Source organism: Peromyscus maniculatus, chromosome 1, assembly GCF_049852395.1.
Source record: "Peromyscus maniculatus bairdii isolate BWxNUB_F1_BW_parent chromosome 1, HU_Pman_BW_mat_3.1, whole genome shotgun sequence".
Taxonomy (NCBI): Eukaryota; Metazoa; Chordata; class Mammalia; order Rodentia; family Cricetidae; genus Peromyscus; species Peromyscus maniculatus.
In genome coordinates this window covers 132,256,246-132,270,143 of record NC_134852.1, presented here as the reverse complement: position 1 = coordinate 132,270,143, position 13,898 = coordinate 132,256,246, and the positions used below count along the sequence as shown (strand labels likewise).

At 42.0% G+C, this 13,898-nt stretch overlaps 1 protein-coding gene across 4 annotated transcripts in view; it reads left to right on the top strand.

The window, feature by feature from the left end:
- Palb2 (partner and localizer of BRCA2) overlaps nucleotides 1–13,898 on the top strand; it is a 30,533-nt gene that overhangs the window by 15,009 nt on the left and 1,626 nt on the right. For all 4 annotated transcript variants that reach the window (XM_076551669.1, XM_076551661.1, XM_006980344.4 and 1 more), the window contains 5 exons: nucleotides 438–523; nucleotides 2,547–2,708; nucleotides 4,446–4,562; nucleotides 9,171–9,258; nucleotides 10,373–10,521. In XM_076551669.1, coding sequence (XP_076407784.1) covers nucleotides 438–523; nucleotides 2,547–2,708; nucleotides 4,446–4,562; nucleotides 9,171–9,258; nucleotides 10,373–10,521 — 602 coding nt within the window. The remainder of the gene's footprint in view (nucleotides 1–437; nucleotides 524–2,546; nucleotides 2,709–4,445; nucleotides 4,563–9,170; nucleotides 9,259–10,372; nucleotides 10,522–13,898) is intronic.

The window sequence follows — 13,898 nt, the reverse complement described above, 5'->3', positions numbered from 1 at the left end:
TGGTACAACTATGTATTTAAGTTCAAGTACATGTGTTTGTGGGGACCAGAGGACAGCATCACATGTGTGTCACATGTCAGTCCTTAGAAGCTGTCCATCTTGCTTTTTGAGATGGAGTCTTTCATTGGCTTAGAACTCACTTATTAGACTAATCTGAATGAATTAAACAGAATATGATTAGCTGGCTCAGGCCTGTAATCCCAGCTACTCAGGAGGCTGAGGTAGAAGGATCACAAGCTCAGGGCCAACCTAAACAATGTACAGGACCCTATCTCAAAAGGTCAAAAGGCTGGGGATACAGCTTGGTTATAAAGTGTTTGCCTAGCATGAGCAAGACCCTGTGCTCAGTTGTAATAGCACAAAGAAAAGAATGTGGTAAATTTTTGTGAAATATCTAGGAAACTATAAATGACTGAGTATAATTTTGCTTTATGTAGGTTCCAGTGTTACAAATAGTTCCAGTGCCTGATGTTTACAATCTTATATGTGTAGCTTTGGGAAATTTGGAAATCAGAGAAATCAGGTATGCAATTTCTCAAAACCACACGTGACCTCTTGCTCTTATACTCTGCCATCTTTATCTTTGTTCTGTTCAGATTATTTTGAGTACACATTATAACCTACACTCAAGTCTGAAAAGCAGGGTACCCTGCCTTAAAAGAATCTGAGTTTTCGAAGCTGGAGAGAGCTCAGTGTTGAAGGCCACTTGCTGCTCTTGCAGAGGATCCAGGTTGGGTTCCCAGCACCTACATTAGGTGCCTCACAACTACTTTCAACTCCAGTTCCAGGGACTCTCACAACCCTCTTCTGGCCTCTCCAGGCACCTACACACACATGGTGCACATACATATGCTCAGGCACATAACCATAAAATAAGTAAATCTTTTTTTTTTTTTTCTTTGTTTAGCCTGGCCATCCTGGAATTCAGAGATCCACCTGCCTCTGCCTCCCAAGTGCTGGGATCAAAGGCATGTGCCACACCATGCCCAGCTAAATCTTTTTAGTTAATTTAGGGCCAGTCATGGTGACATACTATAATCTCAGCACTTGGGAAGCTGAAGCAGGAGAATTAAGAGTTCAAAGTCGGCTGACGGTGGTAGCTCACACCTTTAATCCCAGCACTCCAAAGGTAGAGCCAGGTTGAGTTCAAGGCCAGCCTGGTCTACAGAGCGAGATCCAGGACAAGCACCAAAACTACACGGAGAAACACTGTCTTCAAAAAAAAGGGGGGGTGGGGGTCGGGGGAAGAGTACAAAGTCATCATCATCCTTAGCTACATAGGAAGTTCAAGGCCCACATAAGACCCTCACTCAAAACAAACAAACAAATAAACAAATGGGTGGGAGAGATGGCTCAGTGGGTAACAGTGCTTACTACTCTGAGCAGACTGGGGTTTGTTTCCCAGCACCCCCATGGAGGGTCACAACTACCTATGACCCTCTTCTGGCCTCTGTGGACTCCTGTAGTGTGCTGTGCACATAAACTCATGTAGGCATGTGTACGTACACATAAAAATTTTAAAAAATCTCAGGGGGCTGGAAAGATGGCTTAGTAGTTAGGAGTTCACACTACTCTTACCAGAGGACTCAAGTTCAGTTTTCATCACCCTTGTGGGGCAGCTTAACAACTTATTGAGGGGATCTGACACCCTCTTCTGGCCTCTATAGGCACTGCACTCAGGTGCACATACCCACCCACAGGCACACATATATATAATTGAAAATAATACTATCTTTTTTTTTTTTTTTTTAATCTTAAAAGAGATCCAGGTGGGGCTGGAGAGATGGCTCAGCTGTGGCTGCTCTTGCAGAGGATCCAGGTTCAGTTCCTAGTTCCCCTATGGCAGCTCATAGCTGTCTGTGGTTCCAGTTCCAGGGGATCCAACACCCTCACACAGACATGCAGTCAAGCAAAACACTAACACATATAAAATAAAAATTAAAAAAAACTTTTAGAGAGATCCTGGCTTGGTGGCACACTACATTCCTAATGCTTGGGAAGCTGAAGGAGGATTGTAAATTTTAAGCCAGCCTGGATTACATTAATCACTGTTTCAAAAATTTTAAAAAGGGAATCTGAATTTATTTCTAAAAGGAGAGGTGTTTTGTTTTTTGTTTTTAATCTTAGCGCTTAGGAGACAGGCAGGCAAATTTCTTTTGAGTCTGAGACTAGCCAGATCTACATAGCAAGTTCAAAGCCTGTCTTAAAAAATTATAGCAGCTGGAGAGATCACTTAGCAGTTCAGAATACAACACCCATATAACAAGCTAGCTGCCCTTCAGACACCTGTAGTTCCAGCTCTGAGAGATTCTAAGCCCTCTTCTGACCTTCAGGTACCAGGACCCATATCCACATGTCTGTATACACACAGACAGACAGACACACACACACACACACACACACATCTTTGGCTAACACACAAATAAAATAAACCACGTGTAAACTGACATCTTTGACTGAAGTTGCTATTTAAAATTTGTACTCAGTCCCTTATTGCTCACTGCTTATTCCTGGCTTCTCCTCCATTTGTGTTTGTATTGGTTTAGGGCATTGCTGTGTTCCTCTGGTGATGAAAGTGAAAAGCAAGTACTACTGAAATCTGGAAATATAAAAGCTGTGCTTGGCCTGACAAAGAGAAGACTAGTTAGTAGCATTGGAACCTTTTGCAATCAACAAGTACAAATCATGACATTTGCTGAAGATGGAGGGTAAGAAAAGCAATGATTGGTCTTCACTGTTCTGTAAAAAGGCATTATATCCCAGACTTCAGGGAAAGTGGATGACTAGGATCCGGATTTCTATGGTTATAGGTGCAATAGTGTCTTAGTTAGGGTTTCTGTTGCTGTGAAGAGACACCATAGCCACAGCAACTCTTTTTTTTTTTTTTTTTTTTGGTTTTTCGAGACAGGGTTTCTCTGTGTAGCTTTGCGCCTTTCCTGGAGCTCACTTGGTAGCCCAGGCTGGCCTCGAACTCACAGAGATCCGCCTGGCTCTGCCTCCCAAGTGCTGGGATTAAAGGCGTGCGCCACCGACGCCCGGCTCCACAGCAACTCTTATAAGGAAAACATTTAATTAGGGTGGCTGGCTTATAGTTTCAGAAGTTCAGTATGTTATCATGACAGGGAGCATGGTGGCCTGCAGGCAGAGAGTCCTAGATCTTGCTAGCAACAGGAAGTCAACACTGGGTTACCGGTATCCTGAGCATAGGAATCCTCAAAGCCTGCTCCCCCAGTGACACACTTCCTCCAATAAGGCTATATCCACTCCAACAAAGCCACACCTAATAGTGCCACTCCCTATGAGCCTATGGAGGCCAATTACATTCAAACTACCACAAGTAGCAAACATGGTTTTAATGCCACATTGCAACCAACAAGCAGGCTAACAAGGTGAAAGCTAGGGAAGCCAGTGGCGTGGAGAAGCTCAACAAATGTAGTTTGCTCTCTTTTTGGCTTTCTTTGAGATTTGTTTGTGTCCCTTAAGTATTAGAAGTATCTTGTTCCACATAGTCCTTCATATCCATTGCACACTGACCATCTAGGTGCAAGCTCTAAGTTGCTCATGCTCTAGACCTGCATGCTTGTTTAGTAGCCATCTCTTAGGTACTTCAAGTTCAGCACATGGAAACCTGAACAAAAAAGGTTTTCTCTTATCATATCCTATCACATCATATCGTGCACTTTTTCCCTTTATTTTACTTTCGTCCTTGGGGACTGAACCCTGGATAATATTAAGCATATTCTCTACTGCTGAGCTACACCCTCAGTCTGTTGTATGTAATAGTTTTTTGTCATTCCTAATAACTGAGGGCAGGCATATTATTTGTCGTAGTTACCCCTGAACCGACGTGGTAATCTAGGCAAGAGACAAATGATTCCTTAAATCAAGAAAGTGAACTCCCTGTGATGATACACACCTGTAATTCCAACAGTTGGGAGAATTGATATGAGTTTAGGTCAGCCTGGGCTATATAGTGAGTACTGTCTAGTCATCTGGACAGGTGACCCTGGCTCAAATCAAACAATCACCAGGGAAGTGTTGGTGGGCAAGGAAAGAAGACAGATTTGTGAGAAATGAGCATATGAGTCATTAAACCTACTGATTGAGTGGCTCAAGAGGAGGGACACAATGTCCGTTTTCAGGTTTGTCACCTGCACAGATTGGTACTATAGTCATTGAGGTAGGAATGGAAAAGAATGGATTTAAACAGAATGTTTATGAGTTTAACATTGGCTAGAGTGAATTTTAGGTGATTATAATGTGTCCAGGAAGATGAGATGAGAAAATGTGTCCATTGTAGAAAATTTAGAACACGTGTCTTCTGGTTACAACTTTTTTCTGCTGTTTATTTAATGTTTAATGTACATAGTCCAGTAATGTATAGAAGGACTAGTTAGAAACTGTTTTGGCTCAAAAAGTGATTTTCAGTACTGTTTTAAATACAGTAGCAAAGATGAACAGCTTTTGATGCCCCCTGATGAGACCATACTAGCTTTTGCTGAAGTCCAAGGGATGCAGGATGCTCTGCTTGGTACCACCACTGTGAACAACATTGTGATCTGGTAAGCTTTCCGCTCTGTGTCCTCATCTGTATATGCAGATATGCTTCTGTCTGTATAGAGTTGTGAAGGTTAGATATGCTGGTATAGTGGGTGGGATATGGTGCTACACACCTGCAATCCCAGAACACAGGAGACAGGGGAGAAGGCTGATTTGATCACAGCTGGATATGTGGAAGGATCCTGCCTCAGAGAAAGAGAGAGACTGCAGCCAGGACTGTAGCTTTCCCTTTTCTACTCCTAGAAGCTTTGTTCTCGTCTTGCCAAGAAAATGAACCCAGAGCCGGGCGGTGGTGGTGCACGCCTTTAATCCCAGCACTCGGGAGGCAGAGCCAGGCGAATCTCTGTGAGTTCGAGGCCAGCCTGGGCTACCAAGTGAGTTCCAGGAAAGGCGCAAAGCTACACAGAGAAACCCTGTCTCCAAAAAAAAAAAAAAAAGAGAGAGAGAAAGAAAAAGAAAATGAACCCAGATACGTGAAAAAGAACACTCTTAAGTAAACTATTTTTAAGATACAGGGTTGTGGGCTGGAAAGATGGCTCAGCAATTAAGTTCTCCATCTGCTATTCTAGAGGATCTAGGTCGATTCCCACTTGCCCAAGGTGGCTCACAACTGTCTGTAACTCCAGTTCCAGGGAATCTGATGTCCTCATCTGGCCTCCATGAGCACAGACACCTACATGATGTACACATGTAGCCAAAACATCCATATGCAGAAAATCAAAAACAGATTTTTTTTTTAAAGTGTCATTTGCCCAATATGTGCAAGGCCTTGGGTTCAATGCTCACTACTGCAAAATAGATACTCAGTAAGTCAGTAAAATTAAATAAAAGAAACTTTTTGGTGAAAACATAGAGCTGCAGGCTGTGTGTAGCTTTGTGATAAGGTGTTGACCAAAAGATAGAGTTCAAGGTAACCAGGAACTAGCAAGTAGGAAGAAATGTCTAAGAAAATTGACAAAGAAAGAATGCTAGGTGTGGGGTCTTCACTCACTTGGTAAAGTGCTTCCCTCACAAGCAGGATACCCTGAATTTGATCCCCAGAACTCACATTTGAAAAGCTGAGACATAAACTGGGTGCGGTTGTGGCACACGTCTTTAATCCCAGTACTTGGGAGGCAGAGGCAGGCGGTTCTCTGCGTTTGAGGCCAGCCCCATCTGCATAGAGAGTTCCGTATTAGTTAGGGCAATATAATGAGACCCTGCCTCAAACAAATTTAAAAAGGTAGGATGAAGGAGATGGTAAAATGACTTAGCATGTTGAATTCTTTCCAAACAAACCTAAAACCTGAGTTTGACCCCTGTAGTCTACATATAAGTGAAAGTTAAGAACTGACTGCTAACAATTGTTCTCTAACCCTCACATGTGCAGAGTGGCATGTGTATACTGTCCACATGTGTACATCACATACATACACACATGCATATACACACAGAATAAAGAAAATTACAAGGTAGAGAAAGAAACCCAAGTTCTTCCTCTGTTCTTTGTGCGCACACACACGAAGAAGGAACCTTCAGTTCTGAGTATAATATTACCTCATTATCTGGCATACTTACTTTTGGTTTTGAAACAGGGTCTCACCATGTAGCCAGGCTACGCACCTGAGCAGTGGGATTACAAGTGTTCATTACCACTCCTGGCTCTACTTTTTACAAGCTAAACTGTAAGCAGCTCTATTAAAGCTTAAAGAATTGAACTAGAATTTCAGCATTTGGAGTTCAAATTCAGCCAAGTTAACTATTTACTAGAACAAATAAATAACATTGCTATTCTTCAGAGGAACCTAACAGAATCCAGAGTTTTGTAACACTGTATCTGAGACAGTCTGACAATAGGAAATAGAGGAAATACTTAATATTTCCTAGCATGTCTTCTGTTTTTTTCCCTCTGTTAGTAGCTAGTAGAGAGGTGTTTGGCTGTTCTTTGTTTTTTGAGACAGGGTCTCACTGCAGCCCAGGCTGGCCCCTAATTCACACTCCTCCTACCTCAGACTCCCAAGTGCTAGAATAATATATATATGCCTGTCACCTGGCTGTACACTTAACGCCTATCTTAGCTCCTTAAGAATCAAAACATATTGGTTGTGCCATCAACAAGAAGCTATTATTGACATTTATTCATTTGTTTGCTTGTTTACTTTCAAGACTGGCTAGCTGTTTGGCCCAGGGTGACCTAGAACTCTCTATGTAATCCATGCTAGTCTCAAATGTGTGATCCTCCTGTCTCAGTCTCCCAAATTCCATGATTACACATGTGTGCCTCCACATTCATCTAATGTTTCTTTATTGTATTAGTTTGCCTTTCCTATTTCATTTCTGACTTGTCCTATTTCTGAAGTGATTCATATTATACTTAGTGTTTGAGTAGTTTGTGTGTGATGATTGGTCAGAGGACAGACAACTTTTCAGGACTTGTTCTTGAGGCAGGGTCTCTGTTTCTGTTGCTGTGCTTATATTTCAGCCTACCTGGCTTGTGCATTTCTTGGTGATCTCCTGTATTTCCCTCTTATCTCTTGTGATGGACTGCAGATGCTTGCCACTGTAGCTGGCTTTTGGGGGACTTCTGGGCATTGAACTCAGATCATCAGGCTTGCCTACCTGAGTCTTCTCTGTGGCCCTCAGATGGCTGGATTTTTTTCTAACTATTGCTTAAGGTCTAGATACTTCATCTTCATTAAGCTGTATTTGCTGAGTACTATCTTTCAAACATTAAAGAGACAGCTGTGGACAATTCTCTTTGAAAGTGCAGTGATTGGGCAGATATGAATCCTGTTCCAAGACTCCTAAAACCTAATAGGTAAATAAGATTTTACAGTTGGAAGTATATCACTCCAGTAAGTTCCTTTATAGTTCAGAGAAGTTTGAAATGATATGGGTTTAGACAAAATACATTGGGACTGGGTGGGAAAGCACTTAGTAAGTACAGAGCTACACTAACTTCTGTAGCTTATAAACCCATTCTGGTATCTTGGATAGGAGCAATCTTAGTGTTTTTATAAGCAGTTCCTGCCCAAAGAAAGTTCATTAGTTGAAATAACATGTTGTATTCTATTGTAGCATATAAAATGAGATGTGGACAGTTCTATAGGAAGTGAAAAGGGAAGGGTGGCTATGAACTAGTGTAGATAGGGAGAAGAGTTTAAATGGAGTTCCTGCAGACTAGAGGAATGGGTGGAGTTGCCCAGCAATGGGGAAGACATTGGAAGGGATAACCTGAGAAAAGGTAAAGAGCCAGGGGACACAATGTGTTCAGGAGAACACACTGTTGTATTGCAGCCCTTGATCTGTAAGGTTAGAAATGTCACAGAAATAATCTTGTGGCTAACGAGAAGCCAAGAGAAAGCTTTTCATCAATATAGTGATATGATGGCGCAGTTACCAACATCACGGATCCTCTGCACAGATGAGGAGTGGTTCCATCAAATGCTTTGTTTCCTTCCTTATGTTTACCATTTCTTTTTCCCATGTTTTATCTTACCCGAGTCTACTTGCCCGTGCCATTATTTTGGACTAGCTCCAATATGAATAAATAAAATACAGACATAGCTATAAATCTTTTAAAGGTGTAATTTGATAATGTGATTATTCTCAGTGGGAAACATCAGCATAACAAGAATGAGCACAAACTGGACAAATGGCCCTTACCGAGCACCACCTGTGGGGAAGCTCATAGCTGCCTCTAACTACAGTTTGAAGGGATCCAATGCCCTCTTCTGGCCTCTGCTGGCACTGCATGCAGGTGTCTTAAATAGACAAGCAGGAAAATACATCGTGTATATAAAACGATTTAAGAGGGCCAAATCATTTTTTATTTCTTTTCTTTATTTTATGTGGTTTCTTTGAGACAGTAGTCTCTGTGTAGCATTGGCATTCCTGGAACTCGCTTTGTAGACCAAACTGGCCTCAAACTCACAAAGATCTGCTTGCCTCTGCCTCCCAAGTGCTGGGATTAAGAGTGTGCACCACCACAAGAGGGTGGATAAGTCATAATGGTGAGTGGTGTAACTTGTAGCTATCTTAATTCCAAGCACAGGGAGATAGTGGAAAATGTTGAATAGATTGTAGATAGATTATCCACAGTAGTAGTAGCAGCTGAGTTCACCCAAGGCTAAACTGTCAGGTTCAATATTTGACAAAGTTAACCTGTCATTACACTTTTAATAGGGGTATGTAAGTGCTGGGCGTGGTTGTGAATATCCTTAATCCCAGCACTCAGAAGGTAGAGGCAGGTGGATCTCTGAATTCAGGGCCAGTTTGGTTACAAGGAAAGTCCTAGACTGACCAGGGCTACTTATTGAGACTTATCTTAAAAAACAAAAAGTAGTGTATAAAGTCTGGCTAAACAAAAATACAGTGCTCTGTCCCTTACTGATTTCCTTTTGCTACCTCCCAAAATAGTTTGTAACAAATAAAGAACATATGTGTGAGCCAGGCATGGTGGTGCAGCCACTATACCAGCATTGAGAGACTGAGGTTGGCAGAGCACAAGTTTGAGGCTAGCCTAGACTACATAGTGGTACCTTACCTTCAAACAGTGGGGAAAAAGTGTAGTATGTGAAAATCATTTACTGAAAGAATGTGTAATCACCTCATTTATTTTGATGTCTAAGGAATTTAAAAACTGGCCAGCTCCTGAAAAAGGTGCATATTGATGACTCTTACCAAGCTTCGGTCTGTCACAGAGCCTATTCTGAGATGGTGAGTAGTGATCCAGGGCTACTTGGTGTTTATTTGTGATATCTATTGGTCTCACTAGTAAGAGTAGTAACAGTAGCAGTCATCCAATTGGATGGCAGTGTGCTTTGCTTTGCGTTGTTTTGAGACAGGGTCTTGTGTAGCCTAGGCTGGCCTGAAACTCCCCATATATTGAGTAAAATGACCTTGAATTTATGATTCCCTCTGCTTCTACCTCTCCAGTGCTGGGATTGCTGGCACATGATAGGTACTCGGTTGACTGAGCTACATTCCTATCCTATTCATTCTTTTTGAAGTTTATGAATGAAAATAAGTGTTATGTGATTGCTTATTAAAAGTGTAATGGTATGTGATTGCTTATCTCATTTTCTACCTGTGTGATTTAAAGACTCACATTCTAAATTATGAATTTTGTTTGTATTTTTAGAATGCCTAACTACTTAAAAAGGAAAAGGGGGCGGGGATCATGATATAGCCCTGATTGGTCTAGAACTCAACATGCAGATCAGGCTGTCACAAAATTTTGAACCTAGCTTTTATAATCTGTTAAGAAAGTTGAATTTGGCTGCTCTCTCTGCTCTGCTCTCCCTCCACCCCCACCCCCACCCCAATCTTTCTCTCTCTCCAGACCTGGCTCTCCTCTTTCTCCTCCTTTCCCTCCTAATAAAGCTCTGAAAACTTTTTAAAAAAAAGAAAGAAAGAAAGTTGAGTTTGTTTCTAGAATTTACCTGTTCTTCATTTAAGTAATTGGTATATTTGTTATATACTAATTACTCCTAGTTGATGTCCTTTAAAGAAGGAGAAAGTCTTAATGGGTTACTTCTAATTTGAGGGCTCCTGTTTCTCTGTGACCTCCTTCCCTGTGCCAGCCTTTTCCTGAATGGGTGGCACTAAAGTATAGGAAACTGAAGAGTCAGCTGGATTCAGGATGGCAGGACTGGCTGAGGATCCCGAAGTCTGGTGTGGAGATCCTCTCAGCAGCTGCTGTATGAACAGAGGAAGCCAGGGTTATGTCCTGCATATCAAAGAGGCTGTTGATCACAGCTTTTGTTTTGGTTTTATCACCACAGCCAACCTACTCTTGATGGTCTGATTGGTTATTTCTCTCCTACATCAGGGGCTCCTATTTGTTGTTCTGAGTCATCCTTGTGCCAAAGAGAGCCAGGTCTTCGGAAGCCCTGTGTTTCAGCTTCTGGTGATTAACCCTAAGACAGCTCAGAGTGTGGGTATTCTGCTGTGCTGTCTTCCTCCAGGGCAAGCTGGAAGGTAAGGAAGTGTGTGACTGCTGTTCAAGGGGAGGTATTTCGGGAGACACTCTGCAGATAGAAAGCTGGGTACTTTTGTGTTACTAGAATGAGTAGAACACATGAGATGCTAAAGGCTTTGGGCTAGAGATGTTGCTTGGTGTGTGTGCTCTGAATTGCCTAGTGTGCCTGATGCCCTGGATTCAAGCTCTCTACCACTGATCTTGGGAGATGGCTCAGCGGCTACAGGCCTGGTTATCTGAGTTTGATCCCAGGAATCCATGGTGGAAGGAAATAACCAACTCCTAAAACTTGTCCTCTGATCTCCACATGGCCTTTGTGCCGTGTATGTATACAACTGTATTCATAGACACATATCATACACACACAGTAATAAATACAATTTCTGATACAGTACATAAATACAGTAATACAAATATACAAAATAATTAATACAGTGGCACATGCCTGTAATCCCACTGGGAGTCAGAAACAGGAGAATCTCTGTGAGTTCAAGGCCAGCTGTGGCTATATAGCAAGTTCCAGGACAGCCAAGACTACAAAGAGAGACCTTGTCTCAAAAAAACTACAAATAATAATAAATTTTTTTAAAATCCTTGTTGCTGAGGGTATTGGGGGTGAAGAGGATGTTTACTGGATTGAGTCAAATTCTAGACTTGTCTTATTTTCTGATCTCCATCAGTATAGGATTAAACAGGTTTTTCCTTTTTGTATTTTATTCATGTGTATGGGTTTTTCTACTGCATGTATGCCTGTATGCTACTTGCATGCCTGATGCTCATGAAAGGCAGAAGAGATCTCCTAGAACTGGAGTTACATGTGTGAGCTGCCATGTGGGTTCTGGGAATCAAACCTGGGCACTCTGGAAAAGCATCTGTACTTTTAACTGCTGAATTGTTATGCCCTCCTAAGCCCCCCAGAGATCACCAGGAGTCTAAGTTCGTATGCAAAAGCAAAGAGCCTTTATTGCAAGCTCAAGCTTGGGCTTCCCATCAGTTCACACACAGCAGTTGGATCAAGGAGAGTCTTGAGCTCAGTTGAGGCAGGATTTTTAAGAAGTAATGTATGGGGGGTAAGGGAATTCCAGATTCAGATGGGGGTTGAACTCCTGATTGGGCAGGAGTGAGGTAAACAGAAGTCTTGTCAAACAGGGATTGGTACTGGCATTGCTTCAAGGAAATTGGCAACCTATATACTAGTTATGTATAGAGAACCATAGAGGTTTCGTAGTGAGAACTTACTCAGGGTCCAAGAATCTGAGCTTGCTTTACCCAGCAGGGCTGCGTAAAGGGATGATCTGACCACGGGTGTGGTTACTAGGTGTTTGGAAGGGTCTAAACTTGGTTATGCAGTGTGCTTTGATCTAGCAAGGGGGAGGTCTTTTGCCCTGCCCTTTGGCATTGTTATAAAAAGCCCTTTTGAAGAGACAGAAAGGGCCATTGGGTTTTGATCCAGGTCCTCCCAAAGCTATTCTGTGTTTCTGTCTTTCTCCTTTTCATTATCTTTCTATCTAAAAGTTTCTTATCCCTCTCTCTTACTCATGGGTACCCTTTAAAGGGTGGGAGCTGACCTCCCACAGTTATGTAAGCTCTCCTTTATGTCTTGGAGCATTAGTACTTGTTCATCTCAATCCTAATTAGTCCCCCACAGGGTACAGTTTGTTTCTTAGTTTTTAATGGTGAGACCTAGTCCCAGTATTGTCAGTCTGCAGCCTGTCATGGCTGCACTGATGTTAAGTTAGGCCTCTTCACCATCTCTCCGGCCCCTCTTTTTCTGTTCTTTTTCCTTTGGGCAATGCTAGAGATCAAAGTTTGCTTTTTTTTTTTTTTTTTTGCTTTAAAGATTTATTTATTGTGTATTATGTATACAGTGTTCTGCCTACGTGCCAGATCTCATTACAGATGGTTGTGAGCCACCATGTGGTTGCTGGGAATTGAACCCAGGACCTCTGGAAGAGCAGCCAGTGCTTTTAACCGCTGAGCCATCTCTCCAGCCAGCCCTTTTTAGTTTTTCAAGACAGGATTTCTCTGTATATTCCTGGCTGTCCTGGAACTCATAGACTAGGCTAGTTTTGCCTCCTGAGTGCTGGGATTAAAGGCCTGCGTCACCACTGCCAGTCTAAGCCTGAATTTTATGTTTGCTAGACAAGAATTAAACTACTGAGCCACGTCCTCAGCCTTAGATTTGTTTCTTTCTTTGTTTTTAAAACATATAACAGCTGGGCAGTGGTGGCACACCCCTTTGATCCCGGCACTCAGGAAGCAGAGACAGGCTGATCTCTGAGTTCAAGGCCAGCCTGGACTTAAGGGAGCTGTAGAGATGGCTCAGTAATTGCTCTTTCAGAGTTCAGTTTCCAGCACCAACATCAGGTGGCTCACAACTGCCTGTGGCTCCAGGTCTAGGGAATCCAGCACCTCTAACCTCCTCAATCACCTGCACTCTTGTACACAGACCTCACACACACAGTTCATTAAAACAATCACAAAATTTTAAGAAAATATTTTAAGCTGGGCGGTATTTAATTTAATTTAATCCTAGCACTGGGAGGCAGAGGCACACTGATCTCTGAGTTCAAAGCCAGCCTGGTTTATAGAATGAGTTCTAGGACAGCTAGGACTACACAAAGAAACGATGTCTTGAAACAACAACAACAAAAAAGAATGTTCTCTATAAAAACTCCTAAGGTGGAGCTAGAGAGTTCACTCAGTGGTTAAGAGCACTGGCTGCTCTTCCAGAGGTCCAGAGTTCAGTTCCCAGCAATCACATGGTGTACATTCAAGTAGAGCACTCATATACATAAAATACATAAATAAATTATTTTTTAAAAACTCATAAGACAAGGCTAAGATATAACTCTGCTTTGCACACATGAGGCATTTGAGTCAATATCTGTTGCCACAAATAAAAACAAGACTCAGAAGGCTGGCCTTTACCTAACTGGTCGCTCATTTGCCTAGCAGGCACAAGGGCCTGGGATTGACAGCCTGGCACCACAGAGTTATTTCTTACCTCTAATACATAGGCAGAAGGATTTAGGCTTAAGGCCAGTCTTAGTTATATAACAAGATCCTGACCAGAAAAGACCAATCAATCAATCAATCAACTTTTGCAATTTATACTCTTTCTAAATGATGTAAACTAGGTGTGGAGAGATGGATTGATAGTTATAAATGTGTACTACCATTGCTGAGGACCCAAGTTGGTTTCTAGCATGATGTCAGGCAACTTTGTAAGGACAGTTCCAAAAGATATTTCAGGCCTTTGTGGACATCAGCAGTCACATGTACATATGTACACACAGGTACATACACAAAATTAAAAATAAATATATTTTTTAAAAAGACCTAAACTAAAGATCTTTTAAACGAACTTTTCAAT